This window comes from Benincasa hispida, chromosome 5 (genome assembly GCF_009727055.1).
Source record: "Benincasa hispida cultivar B227 chromosome 5, ASM972705v1, whole genome shotgun sequence".
Lineage (NCBI taxonomy): Eukaryota > Viridiplantae > Streptophyta > Magnoliopsida > Cucurbitales > Cucurbitaceae > Benincasa > Benincasa hispida.
In genome coordinates, this window is record NC_052353.1 from 46,604,655 (window position 1) to 46,631,703 (window position 27,049).

Below are 27,049 nucleotides of genomic sequence, written 5' to 3' on the forward strand. Positions count from 1 at the left end.
CAATTTGAACATTTCAAATCAACACCAAGAACTGATTCTCAACTTGAATTCATTGCTACCAAAGGAACCTTATGGACCTGTAGCTTGAAGTTCCAACGGTACGTGAATAACTAACTAAACTCTTTAGTCACGGGGTCTACCATCCGTTAACTGTCAGGCACTCCACTAAAGAGTGACAGTTACACTCTCCTTACTATAGATATATTATGTGTCCATATCAATCAGTCAATAGTGCGATAACCCTTCATAGATCACTCTTAAGTACAGCTAGACCAATAACCGTTATGCCCATATAGTTACATCTAACTTCTTTAGTACCACTGATCCCTCTAATGATCATAAGTCATAGTATTACTATGACTGAGTCCTCTCTTTCAAAGAGAAGCTGTGGCCACTATGTTCAAGACCCAGAATCAGCCCTTAAGGGAGTAATCTATCTATTTACCCTTGCATCGAGGAAGGAGTGAATTCCATCTTGTGTAACTGAGTTCTCAGCTCTCAAATCAGACAAATCCCCAAAAAGGTAGGCATGTTGAGTTGGCAATCTAATCACTCTCACTCATACTAATCAAAGAACCGCCCTCAAAGGCAGGAGTTCCCAAAACACTCAAGACTAAGGTCATGTCACCTATGGTCGTTTAGGTGAGATGTAAGTATCAAAGTATCAACATCTTATATAAAGAGACTAGTCATCTCGTGGTCCAATCTTATACAAACTCTTTTATACGACACCCTCACTCCCATGTCTCCACATGAATGGTCAGGATCTACCATCTATAGTAGTTCACAACACTTGTAAACCTCTACAATGCAGGTCGTATCCGTAGTGTCACCAGGATTAGGTATCCCTCTTTAATCTTTATACTACGAACCTTTTAGGTTATCACTTAAGGCATGATCCACTTGTATATCTCATGTACATACTTAAGTGTACAGTTTACAAACTACGAGACTTCAGGGGAATTAGGACACCAATCCTAACAGACCTAAGGTAACTCGATCTTAATCTTGAACTAACTATAAACTCCTGCTTATTTGGAATTATCCTTTAATCTGCATGGGCGAGAGTGGCTCAACAATGCCGACTCATCGAGATTAGTGTTAGATTTAATAATTGAACATTAAATTAAATTAATTAAATTGTTTCATTATTTTTTAATATTAATTTAATTTAAATTAATTATTTTAATTAATTTTAAATTAAATGGAATTAATCAAAGTTGGTCAAAGTAAAATGTTGACTTCACCAAACTTTGAAGATCAAAGGTCAAAAGTTGACTTCATTAAGTGAGAAATTCCAAAATTAGTTTTGAATTAATTATTGAATTAAAATTGTATTTAGTTAAAATTTGACTAAAGTCAAATGTTGACTTCAAAATAGTCAAAAATCAAAATGTTGACTTCACTTAATGGAAAGATCCAAGAATGATTTTTAGTAGAAAAATCAAACTTTTAGTGAATTAGTGAGTAATTCATTTGGCAAAGAGTTGATTTTATAAAATCCCACTTATCCCACTAAATTGTGTGCATTTTGAAGTGTCAAAATTTTGTTAACTCAATTTTGCATGAATTACATGTAATTGCTCTATAAATAGGACGTTTTAATAGAGATTAAAGCTTCTTGGTCATTTGGTGAATTTCAAGTTCGTGGAAAAACAAATTCTTCTTGGCAACTTAGAGATTCTAAAAGAGTTTTGGAAATTAAGTCCTCATTCTCTCTCAATTTCTATACTAAATTCATCCTACTTTTAGTCACTCACCGGATCCCATCATCTCGTTCTAAGGCCGAAGATAGTTGGGAAGACTCTCATGGTGGTTCACATCTAGTTCGTGAGGAGATTGGAGCGGAATTAGTGGTCAATTTGGAGCTACAAATGTTGTATTCTATAACTTTTCTTTTACATTTATTTGCATCTTATTCCTTATAAATTAGCATAATTAGAGTACTAAAGATCTATTTTACTTCCGTTGTGCATGTGCACATTCCATCAAGTACAACGCTAATTGTTGGAGAAACCAAAGACACCAGAGCCAGAGCAGTTCGAGTATGCCTTTGGAGGATATGGTGAAGAGCTTAGCAGAGTCTACCATGCAGATTCAGTAGAACCAGGAGAAGTTCCAACAGACATGAGTAGTATGGCTACCTAGATCTCCCAGCTGCCCATGATCAGCATGTTGGGCACTCAGTATAAGAAGCTTCCTTCCCAATCAGTCCCAATGTGCATAATGTTAGTGTTATCTCTGCGGTAAACTGTATGGAGAGCTCTAAGGTGCCAGTTGACGACCCAGTAGAGGTTGTAAGTGAAGAGAAAGTTGAGGATTTTGAGGAGCAAATTGTTAGCCCGCCCAGAAAAAAAGGTATAAGATTTTATCCACCTTTGAATTTAAACACTAATATCCTTCGTGCTCCTTTTCCTAGTAGGTTGAATGTTGCTCAAGGAGGATCACTCAAGGAGGAGGTGAGTTCAGTGCCTTCTTCTGGAGCCAAGAGCCCTACTACAAAGGGTAAGAAGTCCGGTTTGAGATTCCAAAGGAAAATAAAGTTGAAGTTCCTAAGAAGAAAAAAAGAAACAAGAGGAAGAGGTTAAACAGAAGGTAATACTGCCAGTTAATGTTCTTGTTAAGCAGGACAGCCCAAGTACATTTTCTGTGCCCTGTCTGATAGGCACTAGAAAATTTGAGCATACTATTTTAGATTTAGGCTACAATTAATATTATGCCTGCTTTTGTGTATGTTGATTTTTAGTCCCACATCTTGTACCTTGTTGATATTTTGGTGCAGTTAGCTGACCATTCCCTTCTTAGGCCAATTGGTTTAGTCAAAGATATGCTTATTAAATTCAATAGCCTAACTTTCCCTTCTAATTTTTATGTAATTAATATGAATGTTGATTCTGCTTCTTCTTCAGAATTATTTGTGCTGCTAGGTGGACCCTTTTTAAAGACTGCTAAGGTTGTTATTGGTGTTGATCAAGGGTCTCTAACTCGTAGGTACAAAGAGAAAATTGAAAATATTTTTGTGATTGATTCTTCTTCCGTCACTAATCTTACGTGTTCTAGTATTCATATTTTACAAGATAGTGGCCAACCTCCTAAGTTGGGGGTGGGAGATGGAAACTTGATTATTCGTGATGGTTATGATTGATAAAGTCGAGTTACGTCGAGCATACATACCTTAAAGGAAGTCAAGGTCGTTGATGAAGGCAACTAGGATTTATCTTTTTATTGCTTTCTTAGTTTAGGGTTCCTTTCTGTTTAATTTTATTTTTGTTGAGCTTAATTGTTCCTATGTTTTTTTATCTTTAGGTTTTTTCTGTCCTTGAGAAGGTGGAGAGAATTATATTTTTTGATGAGCCAGATATCACCGCCATCCAAGGTCCAAAATTCAAGGAAGTTTTCTGTTTCCCTTTTCATTTTGTCACTTGTTTTCCTTTCTTCATCACATTAGGGACAATGTTAGATTTTAAGTTGAGGGCAGGGCATGTCTGTATTCTAGCTGGAACCCTTGATCTTTCCTTTCTTCACCAATTAAGTTGAGCTTAATTGCTCCTATGTTTCTTGATCTTTAGGTTTTTATTATCCTTGAGAAGGTGGGGAGAATTATATTTTTTGATGAGCCAGATATCACCGCCATCCAATGTCCAAATTTCAAGGAAGCTTTCATTTTCCCTTTTCATTTTGTCACTTGTTTTCCTTTCTTCATCACATTAGGGACAATGTTAGATTTTAAGTTGAGGGCGAGGCATGTCTGTATTCTAGCTGGAACCCTTGATCTTTCCTTTCTTCATCAATTAAGTTGAGCTTAATTGTTCCTATGTTTCTTGATCTTTAGGTTTTTGTTGTCCTTGAGAAGGTGGGGAGAATTATATTTTTTGATGAGCCAGATATCACCGCCATCCAATGTCCAAATTTCAAGGAAGTTTTCTTTTTCCCTTTTCATTTTGTCACTTGTTTTCCTTTCTTCATCACATTAGAGACAATGTTAGATTTTAAGTTGAGGGCGGGGCATGTCTGTATTCTAGCTGGAATCTTTAAGCATCTGAGCTCTAGGTATTTTATTTGTATGCCTTATATGCATGTTTACTCATGTTAAATGGTTTGTTATGATGATTAGTCTATCATGCACTCCCTTGTGTTTTTAATTTGTATGACATGATGTTTGATATGAATAATCATGACATCCTTTCTAAAAAAAAAATCTTACATCTCATGCATGCTTAAGTTTTCTATCTGCCTAAAATAGGTCTTGCATGCTTAGAATCGTATTTCTTAGCTTATATTTTTGTTTTCACTCTGATAGGCCCCACTGATTAAATAGTGTCTTGCATGATGGGTTGTATTGTAATACTGAGGCAGAAGAATAATTTATATGTCTACTAAAAACTCATTTGATATATGTTTACGTTGAAGAAAATATCATTAAAAAATGAACTTGTAATGTTTGCATGACTAGGGCTAAAAAAAAGCTACCTTGCTATGATTAGATAGAACACTCGCGAGAAAAGAGTGAGTATAGTTCCCTGCAATGTTGTGTGAAAGTTAATGCCCCTAGGTAAAATAAATGCAAGTTTAGCGATCCCTTGAGTTAAATTTTAGACACCTTAGTTGAAATATTACCATCTTGATTGTTTTGGCACTTGATGGTTGGTGCATAAGTTAGTGTAGGAGAACACAAATTGAGGGCCATTTAAAACCATTCCAGACTAATTATGACTTAATTATAAGGGCTTTGAACTCACCCTTGCATGAATAAGTCTAGAATTAGGTTTAGATTGTGCTTTATTGAGTAATTATGAATTGATTTCATTATTGATTGAAAATAAAATCCTAGGACACTGTCGAGGCTCGAGTAACAAACCATGCAATTCAAGTGGTGTCATTTGTATGACTGTGTGTTTTATTTTACCTTGCTCGAGGACGATCAAGAATTAAGTTGGGGTATTTGATAAAACCAAAAATGTGTTATCTTACTTCGTTTAATTCAGAATTGTTCTAGGATTTTATGTGTTTATTATGCTGTTTTATAAGTATTGAGCACTCAAGTGGTAGAATAGACATTTGGGGTCATTCAGAGTTAATTTGAGCATCTGGACTTCAAAGGAGGCAAGAAATGACCAAAAATGGCCCTAAACCAAGCGTAACAACCTTGCACACAACGTAGAGTTATGCTTTAAGATAGAATGTTGATAACCATTGCAGGGTAATTATGCTAGCATTACGCTCCAGCGTTACGCTACAAGGTAGCTGGTAACTTGTAGAAATACAAGTTATTGTAGCTTTTTTCTTAAAATAATGAGGTTAAATAAGTAAAATATGTGTTAATAATACTAGAAATTCATGCTTAAAAATGTATTTACGCTGAAGTACGTTTAAAATCCCTATTGACCACACATCATGAGTTAATCTGCATTGAAGTGTTATATTTTGCAGTTGATCGCAGGAACTATCCGCATGCGTCAAGCTCACACTCGAGGAAGAAGTGGTTGATCGCATGCCTTGGGATCTCTGACGTAATCCTAGTGGATCTTCTAACACAACTCATAATGATGACCATGATAGTAGTGGTGACATTCTCACCTACCTGGTCAAGGACAGCGACTAATCATTGTGGGATCCCCAAAGTCGTTAGCAGATGGCTTTATAAATAAAGCCTTGATGCCAATGTCAAAGAATTCAGATTTTTGTCTAAGAGTTATATGATCGCTAGTAAGAGCCCAATCGAGCATTTCTCTGAGAATCCTTCACTCCCAAAAACCACCTCCGACTACCGCCAGAGTTTCCCTAGAGCAAGAGGTTGAGAATGTCTTTTCCACTCCATATTACCACTTTGTCACCAACAGCCTTGACACTACATCTATTTGACATAAGAGATTGCTGAGAGCTGGTCTATCATTATTTCCTTCTTATCTTTACTGTTGTGTTGCATTATGAACTTAATAAATTAATCATTTTGTAAACAACACTTCTATTTCGATCTATATACTATCATGTCTACTTTCATTATCTCCTCTATCTTTACCATCACTTTTTCATTTATCATGTGAAACAAATCTTAATGGGGTAAGGGGAAAGTTTAATGTTATGAGGTAAGTTGAGTCTTTAAGGGTTAATCATGTTTGCTTAATGTATGACTATTTAAATGCTTGCCTATGATCACTCATTGAGTCAAGTAGCTATTACCAACTTCCAGAGAGGGTAAGTAGTTGTGGATCTCACTAAGCAAAATAAGAAGTATTCTAGTGATGAAACAACCTTATTCTCAATGCAACATCATTCATGCATCATATAGATATGATAAATGTGGTTGGTTGCGGAGAGGTGTGCGATGAACGATTTTGCGAGCCAAGATTACCCTTGAAGCTAAACTTAGGAAATAGGCAGACTTCCCCCCAACCCTGTTCTCCATACATTTTTTTAACACAAGTTAAAGTTGCTGTCACTCTAAGTTTTCTCATAATTAAACTTGAAATGCTCATTGCCTATTTAGATAATTTTTAATCGCATGCTTTTTTACTTCACTAAAACTACTTTAGTTCTTGCCGCATTCGCTTCACTTTCCAATAATCTTAGTTACAAATCCATGAGTTCGACCTCGACTCAAACTGAGAAACTTTTAGTTTGTTTATACTTGACAGACTATAAGAAAACTTGTGATCAGTACATGATTAACTACAACTCAACGCATAATTAGTTCAGCGAATAGTAAATCCAGCACAGTTTATGTTAACCACATCGAACACAATAATAGTAGCCTCACATTTCATGCAGCATAATTACACTACCTACAGCATAGCTACCCTATATGTTTTGACAAAAAACAAACAAAAACGTACGTGCCTACCCAAATCGCCTCAGAGTAACAATGCTACCCTTACGCTTGATATTTACGCTCCGATTAGAGCATAATTACGCTCCTATCAGCGTTGTTATGCTGCGACTTTAATATAAATTTAATTTTTATCGAATTAGGTTAGAATTCTTCCAACCAGCCGACTTTCACACGATTCCTCTTACCTTTTCTTTTCTTTTTGGTCAGTATGATGTATCAAAAACGATTCCTTGGTGATTATTATGAATATCATGAGCTAAGATAATCGTTTCTAACTTAGGTTTTAGAATATTTCTAACTATTTGATGTATTTGCGAGTTTTTGAATTAGTTATTTGTAATTTTCGGATTTGGTTCTATTCTTGAATGTTTATGATTATATTATTGGACGCTTGGAAATTTTATAATTATCGATTTTGATTGAAATTTGATATGTGACATTTAATCTATTGTTAATCAACTAGAAGCGATAAGTTAGGTTAGCTTGCAAATCATTTAGTTAAGCATTATTCTAACTAACCTAGAATCAAATCAAACCAATATTTAATTAAGGATGTTCCTATTTGATATTCAACCTAACTTTGCCTTATATTTTAATGCGATTAGGCCAACTTGAATTTGCATGTTATTCATCAATTCAAATTGGGCTAATTAGTTGATTAGGTCGAATTAACTGGTTGTTTCAATTAATTTTGTTATGTATAAACAACTTCTTGGCTAGTAATGAGAATTCTATGATCAAATGGATCGAATAGGAGAATTTCATAACAACCCAAGCTAGACATTTTTCTCATTGTTATCACAATTACTCTACTTTTATTCTAAGTTTTAAATTTATTTTGCTACAAAACAATTTTCAACCCTCCCCCTTTGGTCACCCTCGAGCTGAAAACACTTTAATTAAGAAATTCTAGAACTCTCTGTGTTCGACCTGTACTTACCCTTTATGCTACCTAGTAGTATAAGTAGTCGGTTCAGTGAATTATAAATATTATTTGATTGTTGGGGAGAGGATTACAACATCCATTCTTCGAGCACATCACTTTTCGAATGATGAAACCTAAAATATTCGAGATGCCAATATTTTAAATTTAAAAAAAATGGTCCAATTTGTTTTAAAATGTACCATTTTTTAAAATGAACCTAAAAATGGTCCAATATGATAAAAGTTATTCTTTTTAAAAGGAAATTTTGAATTTTTCTAAAATAATTCGATGACATCTTTTTAAATTAAAAAAAAACACAAAAATTGATTTCATAAATTTTCTTTTATTAAAACACAAAAAAATGACAAGGAAAAGTTTTATTTCCATAGTTTTATTTTATATTTTTACATATTTACATTTTGCTTCTTTTTAAAATAAAATTTTAAATAAATGATCCGATTAACCAAAACCAACCCAACTCAAATATTTCATGGTTGGGTTGGGTTTGGTTCATTTTTTAATAAGGGTTATTTGGGTTGAAGAAATTTACAACCCTAACAATTAGGTTGGGTCTAAAAAGTTTTTCAACCCAACTCAACTCATGAACACCCCTAATTTTTCTTTTAAAATTACAAATATATTTTGAGATGTCAAATTAAATTCAAATACAAGTTCTTAATGGTTTTGGCCACTCATTATTTATAATAATTGTGATCAATAAGACATGGGCATTTAAAAAAAAAAAAAAAAAAATCTTACAAAAAGACCTCTCTTTAAGAATACGAGAAAAATAAAATTTCGTTCTTGGAAGAGTGTTGTGGGATGCTAATACTATCTCCATACACAAAAAACCTCTAAATCCTTTATCTTTTTTTTGTAGACCAATTTAGCATGATTTAGGTGTCCAGTTACACCTTTTAAATGGTAGCAACTTTATTCTTCTTCTCTTGAGAATAAGGTTGGTCGCTCCACGTCACAAACTCGTAGCGACACATTATATTTTTCTTTAAGAAAACAAGATTTACTATACTATAATTTCTTTTATATTTAAAAAAAGTACATTGATGTGTGGCAAACTATTTCTTTAAAGACAGTGATACTAATTCAATTGAGATTTAATTTATTCAACTTCAATATTGTTTAAGTGATTAAAACATAATACATAGGACATTAAAATTTTGTCCTACATCAACTCAGAAAAAAAAAATCTTGATAAAGTTCACATACATGATGCACATTCTTATTGAATTCATCACAAAGCGGTTGCATAAGGCTATCACTTTAATTCTTCTACTTTTATCCTCTTCACGGCCTTGCTTGTGTCATTCCATTTATTTAACCTTTTCATTGCTTCTTCTACCTGCAATTTCAATTAAATTATAATTTGAGGATTTTTAAAAATAGAAAAATAACATAAAATTATTTATACAAAATAGTAAAATTTTAATCAACTTTAATAGAGACTAATAGAAATTTATTAGTGTCTATCAATAATAAAAATTGATAAAAAAAAAAGTCTATCACTAATAGACTTCTAAATATATCAGTATCTATCATTTTTGTTTTGTTATATTTCTATAAATAATTTGACATTTTTTATCTATAAAAATTTTTCTTAGAGTTTAAAAAGAACCATACTTGACTACATATTGGAGTGTAATGATCCAATCACATAACAAATAAGACTCAAAAATATTTTTAAAAAAAAAACAAAAAAGGAAAGAAATTAAAAGAGTTTACGATTATAATTGAGCAATTAAGTGGATTACATCAAAATAGATTGAATCAGAGATGCATTACTTTTTGTTGAGTCTATTAATAGATGGTAAAATAACCCAAAATCTTTCGATTAGGTAGTTCACAAAAGGTAATCAAGAAGGATTAAAAATAAAGAAATAAAAGTAATTATTTGTTATGTCAACTGCCACTGTCAAAACTAATTTAAAACGTCGTCTCATACCTTTCTTTAAATTATTTGACAAAATATGGATAACGCATAAACTGAGTATTAGTCAAACTTTAGTAATAAAACTGTAATATTTTAATTTATTTTTAAAAAATGTGTAATTTTTAAAAAAAAAAATTAAGAAAAAAAATGAAGACTAAATTTATAATTCAAAACTCAAGATTAAAACTGTGTAACATTTTAAAATAGACGAAATAAAGATTGTACTTAAATTTGAAAAGAGAAAAGAAAATAATATATTTTTTCTTTTCTTTTCATTGAAAGAATTTAGCACTTGAAATGAAAAAAAAATACTTAGATATTGGTTGGAGTTACATCTATTTTATGCATGTAGCTTACTAATTGCCTATGTCATGTGACAATTAATTTTATATTTTTCTAAAAAAAAAAAATTTATTATTTTTATATTAAATGAAAGATATAAATTGCACTTAATTATTGTCTTGAAATAAATGAAAAATAAAAATATTACCTCTTTATTCCAATCAGCACGAAATGTCACCCACAACAAAATGCATGTTTGCATTGTTGTGCCACTAAGCATCCCTAACCATATGCCCTACACACGTAATATAACACTTTCTCAATAACACAACTAAAATAATATTATCAAAATTTAATGTTTATTTTCAATTTTCATATAACAAGATGTTAGATGATCTATAATTATTGGTTAAACATTAATTAATATATAAATAAATATATAGTTATTAAAAGTAACTAAAAAAAATAGAATATAATCGCATTAGATAGTAATTTTAAGATAATAATTAAGTGTATAGAAACATTTTTAAATAATTGCAAATATAGCAAAATCTATCAATATAAACTCTATTGTTGATGGACTCCTACAACCACTACTGTCTATTATTGATAGGTTTTGAAACAAACTCTTTTACATTGTTATATTTACAAATACTTTAAACATGGTTGCTATATTTACGACGGATATTAAAAATACCTTGGCTCCAAGTTTAAAGTAGAAGCCTAGTAGAAATCCCAAAGGCAATCCAACCATGTAATAGCAGCACACATTCACCCACGCAACAAAAGATTGCCATCCGCATCCCACGGCAACACCTTCATATATTTATTTTTTATAAACATAATATAAATTTTGTAAAATTCAAATTAACTCGTAACCAAAAGAAAAATGTAATGTTGGATAAGAAAAGAAAATACCTGATAAAACAGGTTGAATTCCATTGAGAAGGAGAGTGATAGCAAGAAAAGGGCAAAGATCAGAAACGGCAGCGGCGACGGTGGCGCCTTCGGTGAAAACATGGCTAATGACATTACGCAGAGCAAGGACTATTGAGGCGATGAGTAAAGAAATGATGGTGGAAATTACAATGATCACCACCACTGAAAATGCTGCCGATTTTGGATGCCCATGTCCTAGTTCATTTCCAACTCTCACACTGCCAAAACAAAATCAAAATTTTAAATTTTTAAATTTTTAAATTTTAACCATTGTTGGATAGCCATTTTTGGTGTTTTTTTTTTTTTTTTCCTTTTTTGAAAATTAAGCTCCTAATAACTTATTTGTTTTGTTACATGATTTTTAGAATTTTTTTAAACCTAAAATTTAAAAACTGAAAAAGGAAATATTTTTAGAATTTGACAAATTATTATAAAAATAAATAAATAATGTTTAATGGTAAATCCAATTAACCAACCCAAAATTTAATTGAATAAGCTAAGCACTAAAGTTAAGTCATGATCTCGGCTATTGAAGATTGTGTCGAACCCATGAAGATCCAAACAATACCTTAAGCTCGGTGCACTTAAACTTAGGTCAAGTTTAGGTTGAAAATTAGTGATCGGAGTGATTATAAAAAAGTTAAAATACTTTATCATAAAAAAAAAATGTTAAAATATTTAGAAATAAACGTAATATTAAAACTTATGTTAATGAAGAGATGGGACCCTAACCTAGCAGCTGCATTGAAGCCCACAGAAATCATGAATGCCAATCCATTAATTGTCATACTGCACATAAATATCAAATCAACTATGACATTAATAATCATCTCTTATTTTAATTTTAAACAATAATTTTTCCCTCCTCATAATTTCTATCATCAAAGTGATTGGAGTAAAGGTTTTCACATGACAAATAATAAGTCGATCAAGTTTCTAATAATTATATGTGATCTTTATAAAATAAAAGTATATATCATTAAATAATGTGTTAATTTATCAACTAAATGAGTAGGTATTAGAGTAGTACCATAAATTTTCATATTTCAGTGAAATTTGGCCAATTCATTTCTTTTATTTATTACTTTGGAGGATTGTACTGAATACCTATCATAATTAATAATCAAAAAGGATTTCTTCTTTTGCACAACATCAACGAACCACCTCTAGTACTTTAGTCAAAAACAAATAAACATGACTTACAACATGTTAGTATGTTATTACGAATTACGTGTGATTTACTGATATTAATATGAGATCTACTAATATATATGACTGCAAATTTTATAGTATGAATAAATAGAGTATGATACTTTTATAATGCTAAAAGAATTTTCATGATATGTTTGAGAGTAAATGGTTAAAGTCATAATTGTTATTTCCAAAATCGTTCTTAAACAAACTTTAATCATTCAAAACCAAGTTGATAGAGTTGTTAGACAGGTTTTAAAATTAAGGTAAACTTAAGAAAAAAAAGAATCCCAAAGGGGATAATTAAGAGAGAAGAAAATGAATACCATATGGAGAGAGAATTGAGAGCCAACTCAGGATTTTCAAGCAATCCAGCAACCAAAACCAAAATCTGAAAATACCAAGTTTCCAAACAAAGCATTATAGCGGACGCCGCCGACAACTTGAAAAACTCCGGCAGCCCTGAAAAAGCCAGCCCACTAAACCCTCTCCAAGTCTGCTTAAACCTACCACTTTTCAGAATGTAAACAAATTGGGCCGTCACAATGATCCACCAGGACAGGCTGAGCACCGCCGAGGCCCCGAAAAGGCCCAGCCCAAGTTTATAAGCCGCAACCCAACTCAGCAGCAAATGAACCACCAATGTGGCGGCGGAAATGTAAGCACTTGGCAGCACTACGCTTTGGGATTGAAGGAATTTTTGGATTGGGAAGTTGATGGCGTAGGCGAAGATCTGAGGGATTAATCCGTACACGAAAATGGCGGCGGAGGAAGCTATTTCTGGGGATTCTCCTAAGAATAATAAGATGGGTTTTGAGAAAATGTAGAGAAGAGTTAAGAGAAAAGCTACCATTGTTAGTAAGATGGTTGATCTCTGTAAGTAAATTCCTAACATTTCGAATTTTCTTGCACCGTATGCTTGTCCGCATAGTGTCTCCACCGCACTCCCCAGTCCCAACTGTTTCATCAAAAACTGTCTAATCAATCTAACCGCAATCATTAGGTTGCAAATTAAAAGAAATTATTGGATTTAACACTGAACTTCAGTTTTTATTTAAGCTTAAACAATGTTTTATCTTATGTTTAATCGTTTTTCAACTTTAAAAATATGTTTAATAAGTTCTTAAAACTTTTAATTGCGTATCGAATAGAGTCATGAGATATTCAACGTTTTTACAAATTTAAGCATTGGGTTTTATTATGCATATATTTAAATTTTATATCTATTAGAATAATTAATTCTTTTGGTGATTTTAATTGGACACAAAACTGAAAATTTAAGCCTCGTTTGTTAACCATTTCGTTTTTTGCCTTTGGTTTTTTAAAATTAAACATAATTCCTTCTTATTTCTTACCATGATTTACATATTTCTTAAGCTACTTTTTTTAGTTTTCAAATTTCAACTTGGTTTTTTAAACTATTAGTAAAAATTAGATAACAAAATAAGAAATTTGGAGGTAGAAATAATCGTTATCAAATGGGGTCTTAAGAAATCAATTACACACAACATTTCTTAAAGTTTAAAGATATGTTAGTAGTAGACGTTTTTTTTTTGTTACAGTTTAAGGATCAAGTATATACAAACAAATTCATAGTTTAATCAATTAATTAATTATCGCACAATATAATTGGAATTTTGGACTAACTAGGTTTCAATTAGGAACCTACACTTTCAAAGTGATAAATGCTAATGTCAATCAATCTTTATCTTAAATAAAATCAAAATATATTTTCTAATTTTTACCCATTAATTTTCTTACCACTAGAAAAGTATTTTAAAAAAAATTAAACATAAAAGTGAAGGTTCCATTGATTCTTTTTTATTTTAAAAAACCGAGTCTATTTCCTCCACATTTTTACATGAATTGCATATTTTTTTTAGTACAATTATTGAATTTTTAGTCAAATTTTAAAAATAAAAATAATTTATTAAAGTTACTTTTTTTAGTCCTTACAATTTGGCTTGGTTTTTTAAACAGTTAGGGAAAATGAATAACAACGGAAGAAATTTGGATGTAAAAGTAGTTTTCTTTAACTTAATTTTCAAAAAAATAAAATAAAATAATTATTAGAGAGTTGATCGAATATTTTTAACTCATAATTTAAAACCAAAAAAGAAATAATAATAATATTACCATGAGACCGTAAGCAAAAGTTTGAACTCCAATGTTGCCGAGAGAGGCAGCGGCGAGTTGAAGGTTGCCGAGGTGGCCGGAGAAGATGCGAGTGGACATAGACATAAAGTTATTGATCATGTAAACGAACACCGCCGGAGCCGCCAGGTAACTCAAAAGCTTGAGCTCAATCCAAGAGGCTCGCCGGATTCGAACCATATAACTCAATTCTGTGTCCGATAATATCTTCTCCAGCTCGTCGCTAACCTCATGCTTCTTCGCCGCCGGTTCCACCAACGCCTCCAAAATATCATTATTCTCCATCTCTCTCTCTCTCTTCCAGAAATTGCAAAAACAGTACTCGGATATTACCTTTTTATCTCTTTTAATGACCTAATTAATTCTTGATTTTTTTTTCTTTGTTCTTTTGAGTGGGATAATTGGTATAATGGCTATTGGTGATTTTCAGTGTCGGGCATACCCTTTTGAAATAAAATCATGTGCATATAATTTTGAAATAATTATTCCATTAGAAAATTATTTGTGTTTGTTAGAGTGTAGAGTTAAGTTGAGTTAGAATGTCTGCGACATTGAGTTGGGTTGAGTATCCTAGAGATGTTTCTCTGTAATCTAAAATATGATATTTCTCTCTAATAATAAATTACAGTTTAAATACTATCTTGGTCCTTATACTTTTGGTTTTAATTCATTTTGGTTATCCTTCTATATTTTCAATTTTGGTTTTTTTTGTCCTTGAATTTTAAAAAAAAAAAAAAGGTGGTAATTTTTGTCTCATAAATGATATAAAAATAAAAAAGATGATATATGGGTGCATCTCGGGTAACACTCATCTTTGTGCATCCCTTCTCACCACTCACATCTAAAAAAATATTAAAATATTTCAAAAAAAAAAAAGGAAAAGGAAAAATCCGCCACATGACAAGTAATGTCTAGACAATTTGGTAGTGTTAAGGATGCCAACACAGCCAGCCACGTCACCAAAGGGAAATTCACTCAGCAGCTCCGTCAACAGTGCAAAACTTCATAAATTACGGTCTTACCTCTTTACCAAAAGAATAGGATGGATACAACAAGTGTCTAACCATTTTTTTGTTGTTGAGTTATTCTTGCATTCCCAAATTAGGGATTCCATGTTGTATAAATAGAACACCTATGTACATTTCAAAACACAAGAAAATATAAAGGAAAGGTTGGCGTGCCACTATCGTGTACCTTCTTCAGTATCGTCTACCTAGCTAAAACTGTCATTTACCTTTGTTTGATACTATCGTCTACATCTTGATATTATCGTCTATACGATATCGTCTATCACTTGACGCTATCGTCTACCTCCTTTAAATACTATCGTCTACCTCTTGATGTTATCGTCTACACGACATCGTCTATCTCCTGATGTTATCGTCTACCTCTTTCAAACGTTATCGTTTACTTCCTCTAAACGCTATCGTCTATCATTTGACGCTATCGTCTACCTCCTTTAAATACTATCGTCTACCGCTTGACACTATCGTCTACTTGTTGGCGTTATCGTCTACCTTTTGACTACTATCGTTTACTGTCCTGTCATATACCTCTTCAAACGACAACTTCACACTTTAACTTGGTATCAGAGCACACAATGAACAATGTCAATCAAGGAAACCTGGGAACCACCCTCGGCACAGCCAACTTCAGTGGCCCACCCTTAAACCAACTCCTCAATCAGATAACCTCCATCAAACTTGATCACAACAATTTCCTTCTATGGAAAAACTTAACGATTCCAATCCTTCGGAGCTACCGACTCGAAGGGCACCTGATCGGACAAAAATTTTGTCCCCCAATGTTTTTGCAACCTGCAATCAGTGAGAGCATACCGACTAGATCGATTAGAGCAAGAGTTGTTCCGGCAGCGCAGAAGGAAGCTCCAGCAGTGGTGTTTTCAGCTCGTCGACAACAATTGAGGTAAATCCTCAATACGAAGCATGGATGGTTGTAGATTAACTCCTCTTAGGCCGGCTATATAACTTCATGATACCAGAAGTTGCCATTCAAGTGATGGGATGTGAATGTGCAAAGGATCTGTGGACCAGCATTCAACAACTCTTTGGTGTTCAGTCCAGGGCTGAAGAGGATTATCTGAGACATGTGTTTCAAACAACAAGAAAAGGTAATTTGAAAATGGAATAGTACCTTTGAACTATGAAAATGAATGCTGACAATCTTGAGCAAGCTAGTAGTCCAGTGCCACCAAGAGCTCTTGTTTCACAAGTGCTACTAGGACTTGATGAAGAGTACAATGCCATCGTGGCCACGATCCAAGGGAGAGCGGACATGTCATGGCTTGATATGCAATCGGAACTTCTCCTGTATGAAAGGAGATTGGAACATCAGTCAAACCAAAAGACGACAATAGGCTTCAACCAAGTCAATAATGTGTTAGTAAATATGACATATCAACCAAAATAACATGACCAATAGCAAGCAACCAATCTACTAAGGGAGGAAAACGAGGTGGTGGTGGCCATGGCAGAGGTCGAGGAAGGGGAAGAAACAACAACAAACCTATGTGTCAAGTTTGTGGGAAGGTAGGACACATAGCATTTTACTATTTCAACAGGTATAACAGAGATTTTGTTCCCAATTCTCCTCAAAACAAGGGACAACCCTTCCGCAACAACTAGACCAAAAACACACAACCTCATTCAACAGCTCTAGCCACTGCTTATGGAAGTAATCCCTTTCTGACAAGATAAGAGAACATGACTAATGCAAATTGGTATGCTGACAGTGGTGCCTCCAATCATGTTACCTCAGACTTCAATAATCTTAGCAACCCGACTGAATACTTAGGTACTGAAGCAGTCATTGTAGCTAATGGTAATACTCTAGAAATTTCTCATGTTTGAACTGCATGTCTGTCTAGTGATGCCTGCAATTTGAAACTGAATGATATGCTATGTGTGCCTGCCATAGCAAAAAATTTGGTCAGTATACCTAAGCTAACAAAAGACAATAACTTATTTATTGGATTTCACACAGATTACTGTCTTGTTAAGGACAAGGGTACAGGACAAACAGTAATGAAGGGAGTGCTTAAAGATGAACTGTATCAATTAGAAGGTGCAAAAGTCAGCTCGAAGTCAGTAGGAAATGGAGTACCATCACAGCTAGTGCACAAGAAAAAGATTTGTCTGCTCTTAGCATATCTTCAAAGCATAGGGTGTCTAAGGTTACATGGCATAGAAGACTTGACTATCCTTCATCAAAAACACTAGAATTTATTATCAAAGGTTGTAATCTCCCTATGTTATCTAATGAAGAGCTCAAATTTTGTGATTCTTGTAGCTATGGCAAATCACACTCTTTAGCCTTCCCTAACTCTAACTCAAGAGCATCTGCAACCTTTGAACTTATACATATTGATTTGTGGGGTCCAGCTCCTCTCCTGTCTACAGATGGACAAATATTATGCTATCTTTGTTGATGATCACAACAAGTACACATGGGTCTATCCTCTGAGGTTAAAAAGTGAGACTCTTGCAACTTTTCAACACTTTCTCACCTTGATACAAACTCAGTTCAATACACTGATCAAGTCCCTACAGTCGGATAATGGTGGAGAATTTGTCAAGATACACAAAGTTTGTCACCAACATGGCATTGCCTCCAGGTATACCTGTCCATATACATCAGCACAAAATGGAAGGGCTGAGAGGAAGCACAGACACAGTCTCTTATACACATCTAGATGTGTATAAGAGACAGAGGTATACCTGTCCATATACATCAGCACAAAATGGAAGGTCTGAGAGGAAGCACAGACACATAGTGAAGACAAGGCTAACCCTACTAGACCAAACACATTTTCCCTTACGTCATTGGTGGGATGCTTTCTTATACTCCACTCTGCTGATTAATGGTCTTCCCACCCCTGTCCTAAATGGACAGTCTCCAATTGAAGTGATGTTAAAAAAGAAGCTCAAGTTTGAGGAGCTTCGAATATTTGGGTGTGCATGTTTTCCCTGCTTGAGACCGTACAGTTCACATAAGTTGGGCTATCGAATAGAGAAGTGCATCTACCTCGGCCCTGCTGTGAATCACAAAGGCTACAAATACCTCAACCCCAATGGTAGGTTGTTCATCTATCGGCATGTTGTGTTTGATGAAACTGATTTTCCTTGTCAGGTGTCTCCTTCAGCTTGCAGACCAGCCAAGCAAGTAGTTGCCATCCACCCGGTTTCCTGGCCGCCCCTCAGTCAGGACACATTGCACAGTGACTCTATGCCCTCTACGTCCACCACTTCACCCTCATCAATTATCAGAACAACCCATACTCAATCACCAACTGATAACTCTACAAACAGCCCAGCCTTCTCACCTCCCTCTTCTGATCGTCTACCCACCAATTGTTTACCCGACGATCGTTTACCCTCATTGTTTAGTATCCAACCCTCTGATCGCCTACCCACCAGTTTCTTACCCAGCAATCGTTTACCCAACGATCGTTCACCTACTGATCGTTTACTCACCAATCCTTTACCCTCATTGTGTAATGTCCAGCCCACCAATCGTTTACCTACCACCCGCTTACCCACCAATCGTTTACCTACCACCCGCTTACCCACCAATCGTTTACAACTCAATTGTTTACCCACCGATCGTTTACCCTCCCATCGTTTACCTCCTGACTCACCATCGCCTACTGCCCAACCCACTTATCGTTTACCTTCATCATCCACTGTCCAGTCTTCACCCGATACTGTTCCACACCCTATACCTGTATCTACTCATCCCAGGATTACCCGAGGAAAGGCTGGCATCTTCAAACCCAAAATATTGTCCTCCCAAACCCACAAAGATTGGTCCCTAACCGAACCTACACGAGTCACTGATGCACTCAAAACCACGCAATGGAACAAAGCGATGAGTGATGAATTTCAAGCACTGATGAAAAATCAGACCTGGACTTTAATTCCTCCGTCAACATCGATGAATAATGTTGGGAATAAGTGGGTATTCAGAATCAAACGGAGGCCTAATGGCTCCATTCTACGCTACAAGGCACCACTTGTAGCAAAAAGTTTCCATCAAAACCCGGGCATTGATTTCTTCGAGACATTTAGTCCAGTGGTAAAGATGTCCACCATTCGGATCATCATTAGCCTTGTTGTATCCAAAAGGTGGCAGCTGAGACAGTTAGATTTCAATAACGCCTTCCTTAATGGGGTCCTCAATGAAGAAGTTTGCATGTGCCAACCATAAGGATTTGTTCATCCTCAACTATCAAATCATGTATGTCGCTTACACAAGGCCATATATGGCCTCAAACAAGCGCCAAGGGCTTGAAACAACACACTGAAGACAGCACTATGTAGCTGGGGCTTTCAGAATGCTAAGTCTAATACATCTTTCTTCATATATCGGAGCACTTCTGCCTTGATACTCTTACTGGTATATGTTGATGATTAATTATCACCGACACCGATCCGCAGGTAATCAACAAGCTTGTAACAGCCTTGGACTCCAAGTTTTCTCTAAAGGATCTTGACTAACTCCATTACTTCCTTGGAGTCCAACTGCACACTATCACAAATGAAGTTATACTGAATCAGGCAAAATATATCGAGGACCTACTCCATTGCCTTGACCTTGGAGATCTCAAACCGGCACCCTCTCCGAGTGTTCTAAACAAACAACTCTCCATCTTTGATGGCACTCCTCTTGACAATCCCTATATCTATCGGAGCACGATTGGCGCCCTACAGTACTTAACCACCACGAGACCTGACATTACATATGCGGTTAATCATCTAAGTCAGTACTTAAAGCAACCTACGGACGTTCACTGGCAAACGGTGAAAAGAGTATTAAGATATGTAAGTGGTACTCGACACTTTGGCCTCTACATTCAACATGGGTCCGACCTGTCTGTTTCGGCCTTCTTCGATGCCGATTGGGTAGCCAACATAGACGATCGAAAATCAATTGCTGCTTATTACATCTTTCTTGGTGGTAATCTTGTCTTCTGGTCCTCAAAGAAACAATCCGTTGTAACCCGGTCCAGCACGAAGTCTGAATATAGAGCGCTTGCTCATGCCTCTGCAGAAATCATCTGGGTACAACAACTACTGTCTGAGATTGGTGTCAAACATAAGTCGACTCCAGTCCTGTGGTGTGACAACCTCAGCGCCGGTTCTCTAGCCATCAATTCGGTGTTTCATGCGCGGACCAAGCACATTGAGATCAACATTCACTTCGTTCGTGATCAAGACCTCAGTGGTCAGCTTAATGTTCGTTATGTACCATCCTCCGACCAAATTGCGGATTGCCTCACCAAGACCTTAACACACTCACAGTTCTTCCACCTTCGATCCAAACTCGGTGTAGTAGAACTACCCTCTCGTTTGATGGGAGATGTTAAGGATGCCAACACAGCCAGTCACATCACCAAAGGGAAATCCACTCAGCAACTCTATCAGCAGTGCAAAACTTCATAAATTACGGTCTTACCTCTTTACCAAAAGAATAGGATGGTTACAACAAGTGTCTAACCATTTTTTTGTTGTTGAGTTATTCTTGCATTCCCAAATTAGGGATTCCATGTTGTATAAATAGAACACCTATGTACATTTCAAAATACAAGAAAATATAAAGGAAAGGTTGGCCCGCCACTGTCGTGTACCTTCTGCATTATCGTCTACCTAGCTAAAACTGTCGTTTACCTTTGTTTGATACTATCATCTACCTCTTGACGTTATTGTCTACACGACATCATCTATCACTTGACGCTATCGTCTACCTCCTTTAAATACTATCGTCTATACGCTATCGTCTACCTCCTTCAGATGTTATCGTTTACCTCCTCTAAACGCTATCGTCTATCACTTGACGCTATCGTCTACCTCCTTTAAATGCTATCGTCTACCACTTGACACTATCGTCTACTTGTTGGCATTAGCGTCTAGCTTTTGACTACTATCATTTACCGTCCCATCGTATACCTCTTCAAACGACAACTTCACACTTTAACTGGTAGGATGCACAAAGATAGATGATGCCTAAATGAACCTAAATATTTTTCAAATGAAAATGAAAGGACTAAAAATAATCGTTGTTTAAATTACAGGGGCAAGCATGAACATTTTGAAAGTATAGAAGGACCAAAATGAACCAAAGTTAAAATTATAGAGATCAAAATGAATTTAGAAAAAGTATAGAAACCAAAATGAACATAAAAAATATAGAGAGAGACCAGAATGAACAAAAAAAAAAATACATAAACCAAAATGAACACAATGTATATAATTAACACACTACTAACGAATCATGTAAATTTCTACGTCAATTTATTCTTTATTTACGTTTTCTGTTTTATTTGATTGTTAATTTCATAACATGATGATCTAAAAATTGTATGTTCTATCAAAGATCATTTAATACAAATTTGAGATATTCTGTAATTTCTAGTTGGTATATTTTATAAAATATTACTAGTTGTATTGTGACGGTGACTCTAAGGGTGTGTTTGGTGTGTGATAAAAGTAGAGAGTTGAGTTAAGTTGAGTTGGTAATTATTATCTGGAGAGTTAAATTGTTTGTGCTTGTTTGCAGAGTTGAGTTGAGTTGGTAATTATTGTCTGTGTTTGTTGTGCAGAGTTGAGTTGGGGATTTGATGCAGTTTTTTGTGAATGAGATTAGTTTTATTTTTTTCTGTTTGTTTTTTATTTCATTCTTTCATTTTTTTAGTTTTATGTTTTGCTATTGTTGATTAATTTTTAAATATACACGTATGTTCTCAAATCATTTATGACATAAACTGGACAATCTCAATTTTTTTTCTCAATTTGTAGAACATAATAGATTATTTTTCATATATTCTTTTCAAAAATTATAATAATTCTAATTTTCTTCAATCTATAAAACATACCAATAAAATACATTTCATATTGCTGCTCAATAAATTGGTATATTGTATATTGTATGTATATATATTGAAGGTAATTATCCCAATTACTAATTGGTATATTGTATGTATATATTGTATCTTGCTAACTTAACTTTATTATTTCACATATACAGTTTATTTTTATATAATATGGATAGTATATTTGGAATTGAAATTGTACATAGGATAATTACCTTTCATTTGATTATGATGGTGAGAATGTGATATAGTACAGTAACATTTTTCATAATATCATAAAAATAATATGAAACGACCGAACATGTGACCATTTCAAAAAAAATCATAAAATATATGTTTTTTTCGATACTTATAATATAACACAGCGAGTGCCTCAGATAGAACATAAGATAAGATAAGATCAAATATTACTGATTTTTAGGATTAGTCTTGAATGGATAAAAAAATGTGGTTTTAATAACTCACAATTTTTGTTGATGAGGTTGACAGGTAATAAATAATGATGGTGACTTTGACGGACGAAATTAAAAGTGGAAACAGTGGAGAAGAAGACGAAAATTGGACACGCCAATAGTTGAAATCTGCCCATAAAATCCACGAAAGGGTGGGAGAATTGATTAGGGTGATTAATGATGTATGGTTGAACGGCAATTTTGCATGTACGGTTGAATATTGGCTCGGCCTCGGTGTGGATGGACCAATTAATTAGCAAAGGAGTCTTATCATTTAATCTTTTTTTGAAGAATGTGGCCAATCAATTGGCACATCATGAGTAAGACCCTTTAATTTGTTGTCTTTCAAACTCTCATATTCTTATGCTACTCAATATAAAATTCTTTAAAGTTCCATTTTCCAAACTTATCTAATATATTTTTGTATTATTCATTTTCTATTTAATACATCGTTGATATATTTTAAATTTTTATTGATAAATTAGGAGCTCTGGTTTGACCCGAGATGGGATCAAATCGGGAATTCAGGGTCCCTAGTTAGGGATGGGACGGAGACATGGAGGTATTCTCGCCGATCCCCGTCCCGGTTAATTTATATATTATATTATATATATATTATATATATAAAAAAATGGGGATGGTTCCCCGCGACCCGTTTCCCCAAGGAATCTCCGTCCCCGTTTTCAAATGGAGGGGACAGGGGCGGGGATGGGGATTCCCCTACTCCGTCCCGACCCCGTTGCCAACCCTAGGTTGAAATTATTTATTGTTAGTTTTTTCAACCCAAATAATCCTTATTAAAAAATGAACCTAATCCAACTCAACCATAAAACATTTGGGTTGAGTTGGTTGGAGTTATTTGGATCATCTATTTTAATTTTTATTCTAAAAAAAATAAAATGTTAATATATAAAAATTTAATTTAATTATTTTTCATAGATTGAATTAAGATTAACAATGAATTTATATCATAAAATGTTTTTTTATAAAAGTGTCAAACATACTATTTTTAGGAGTTGTTGAAGAATAAGTTATCAAAAACAAATATTAGAATCAAATAAAATTAAAATAAATATATATATATAGTTGTCTTAGAAGTAAATCAATAAATATTTTAAAGGTAATAATAAGTTCAAGTTAGTTTTGGATTAAGTGAACCTATGAACCAACCCAATCCAAAAAAATTTATTTATTTAAACTCGACCCAACTTAAATGAGTTGATAATCCAACTCAAACCGCACATATTAAGCTTGATTGATTGGTTTTTTTAGGTTATCAAGGTTTTTGGACACCCTACACATCAGTGTTTTATTTTAAAAATTTTTCAATAAAAAGTGTTTAAATGAAAATAACTTTTTCAATAACATTTTTCTTAGTCGATCCAAACATGCCCTAATATATAACTTGTTTCATGGGTCACATAAAAGTTTAAAATAAGAAAAAATGAGAAATTTTCAAAAATAGAAAAAATGTCAAACTATTTACAGAAATAGTAAAAAAACACTGATAGACTTCTATCAATCTCTATTAAAGAGATTAAAATTTTGTTATGTTGTATAAATAATTTTATTTATTTTTCTATTTTTGAAAATCCTCAAAAAATATATAAATTATTATATATATGAAAAAAAAACCATTTATAAAATTGAATTATAGAATAAGATACTCCCAAAAAAATCTTTTACAACTAATTATACATTTTAATTCAATGTGTATAGTATAAAAATTTATTTTACTGTTGTGAACTCTTCTTGATCTAACTCTTTATCTTGAACTACTTTTGAATGATAATCTATCATGATTGGTTTTGGAATCATTTACTTAAGTTGGCAATATTTTTTTTGTCTCATGGTTGTTTATAGAAGTTCTAAAAGTTGAAGAACATGTAGATAAAGATTGGAAGGTTGCAAGAGAAGAAACTAAGAGCCTAGTTGGATTGACTTGAAAAAAAGTGTTTTTCAAATAATTCATTTTTATTTAAATATTTTTGACAAAACTTATTGAAAATATACTTAGAAACTATTCTGAGTAATTGTCAAATACTCCAAATTTTTCAGAATAACTTATTTTTTAAATTAAAAACTTGAAAATGCATTCCGAACACACCCTAAATTTTGAATTTTCCATACTATCGAGGAAATTATAAATCTGAAAGTTTGTGACTTTTCTTTCTTAATCAATTTAAAAAATATATGTCAATTATCACTGATTAGGCTCAGTTTAGCTAGAAGTCTCTATTTATTGGTGTCAAATCAAGCACTAATTCTTTAGGTAGACTAACAATAATTTTTTTTATATTACTAACAACAAAATTTCTCTTGTTTATATCAGAATAATTTCAACAGACATGGTATACAAATACATGAATTCTATTATTCTTTTGGCGTTACTGAATCTTACTGTAGTTATTTAATTTATATTATGCTACTGTTGAACACAAGAATCCTAATGCTAAACTACGAATAGAAAGGGAGAAAATTTATTGGTAATTTATACACTGAGCGGTGACCAGATATCTTTTAAAACGAAAACGGTAACATGGAGATCATAATTGAGTAAATTAGTTAAGAAATTGGTCACATCACATGATGCACTTTCACTAAGGGCTAGAATATATTAAATCTGTTGCATCCAATTCCTTCCCTTATTTTCCCAAAGATATTGAAGTTGGACTTCATTGGATCCGTCACTTTAGAGCACATAATCTGTCGACACGTAAGATTTGAAGAGTTGTCTGATAATTTGAAGAGTTACTTGGTATGCTGTTATTACCATTTGTGATGCGTGTTTATGGAGGTACCTTGCGTCCTCCAAGTGGCTAGTCTAACTATACGGCATTTGTTGTTCTAAGTGGCTTGGGATTTCTATAGTAGGGACCCAAGATGACTCTTCTTCATGGGGACCCAAGACCCAAGATCCAAAATGACATTGGTAAGAAATAATAATAATTAAAAATAAAGACAACCTCTACCTCTCAATGAAACCTTCTTTCCAAATTTTTTTTATTTAAAAAAAAAATGCAAAACTACAACAAATATGGGTTGGAATTTGCCAAAAGTGTGATATAAATAAATTCGAAAATTAACGTTTAAAGTTAAGAAGTGAAATTGAATCTTAAAATTTATGTTAGGTAAAGGTAAAATTAAAAGCATTTAAACAAGGAACTTAAAAAAAATGTTAGTTTAGTCCATTCAGAAACATTTTAGATTAAAAATAACCATTTTCTAAAAAAGTTTAAAAGAAAAATGATGTAGATTAATAAATGAAAATGGAATTGACAACTTTTTGTAGAATAAATCACATGATATGATAATATTTTTTTAGCGTGGAAACACTGTTATTCCCGTTAAAAGAAAAGAAAAGAAAAAGTGGAGAATGCAATTCACGTTTTCCAATAACGTCTCCTTTTTATTAAAAGATAAAGGGAAAAAAGTTTGAGCAAGAGATTTGATTGTTTGTTCTACTTTCATCAAGAAATCTTATCGAATTGATTTCTCTTTCCAAAATAAATGTAATTAATCTTCAATATCAACAATAAAGTGGAATTCTATACTTCAATTTGAAGATCCTCTATTCTTCTGTTAAAAGAAAAATAATAGTTTCTTTCTCCCTCTTTTGGAACACATGAAATACATTTGTATTCTAAGCAAACAAAATCCATAATGAAATCGGTGTCATTTATCAAGTTAAAGTCTAAAAAAAAATACTCAATTATTACCTCCAACTTTTCTAATTTTTTTTGTCTTCAAATTCATAGACGAAAAAGTATATATTAAACAAATCTAAACCCTTTCTGGGAAAAATGAAAATTATAAACCATCTTTTGTTGTCATCTTCCTCCTTTCAACTTCACATCTCTTTTGTTTACTTCAACGATACATAAATATGCATACTTTTTGAAGAAAAAGAAATCTTCACGGGTGATTTTGAAAAAAATAAAAAATCAATCTTCATAACTGAAACTTCAAGAATATAATTAAAACTATACAGGAGAATAGTTGATAATTTTTTGTTTATTCAGATTCTTACTCCAGCATTCACCCGTTTATTTATGTTCCCATTCCCCCATCATGATCAAATCTACAAGGCTAGTAGTGCAATGCGATTTAGAATAAAGAGTGGAATCGAAAGTAACTTTCAAGGTCCATTCAAGCTGTGGTAAACGAGAGATGGCCCACAGACATAGACTTGGTAAGTTTGTTGATGGTGCATGGAAAAGTGTGATGAATAAAGAAATATTTTGATTCGTGAGATGTGTTTTAGGATTTGAATTCGGAGAGCTATCTGTAATCAAAGATAAACCATATCCAGTAACCCAGAGGAGCTCTTTCATCAGCTACAACTTCATTTTTATAATGCCAACTAAAAATTGTAGCTCTTGAACTAGAAAAACTAAAAAATAGTTTTCCAATTTATCTTAATCCATCAAATATATTCGAG

General features: G+C 33.4%; 1 protein-coding gene across 2 annotated transcripts; it reads right to left on the reverse strand.

Moving 5' to 3' along the window:
• Nucleotides 1-8,851: 8,851 nt before the first annotated feature.
• Nucleotides 8,852-14,687, reverse strand: LOC120078347 (protein DETOXIFICATION 40-like). Of its 2 annotated transcripts, XM_039032599.1 has the most exons (7): nucleotides 14,251-14,685; nucleotides 12,441-13,072; nucleotides 11,656-11,712; nucleotides 10,903-11,141; nucleotides 10,682-10,800; nucleotides 10,193-10,279; nucleotides 8,852-9,114 (listed from the first exon to the last, which is right to left on the reverse strand). In XM_039032599.1, exons 1-7 carry the CDS (start codon nucleotides 14,551-14,553, stop codon nucleotides 9,031-9,033), a joined length of 1,521 nt encoding a protein of 506 aa, XP_038888527.1. In that variant the 5' UTR covers nucleotides 14,554-14,685; the 3' UTR covers nucleotides 8,852-9,030. The 2 variants fall into 2 exon arrangements, with proteins under 2 accessions (XP_038888527.1, XP_038888528.1); XM_039032600.1 differs by lacking the exon at nucleotides 11,656-11,712 and having other exon boundaries at nucleotides 14,251-14,687.
• Nucleotides 14,688-27,049: the final 12,362 nt, after the last annotated feature.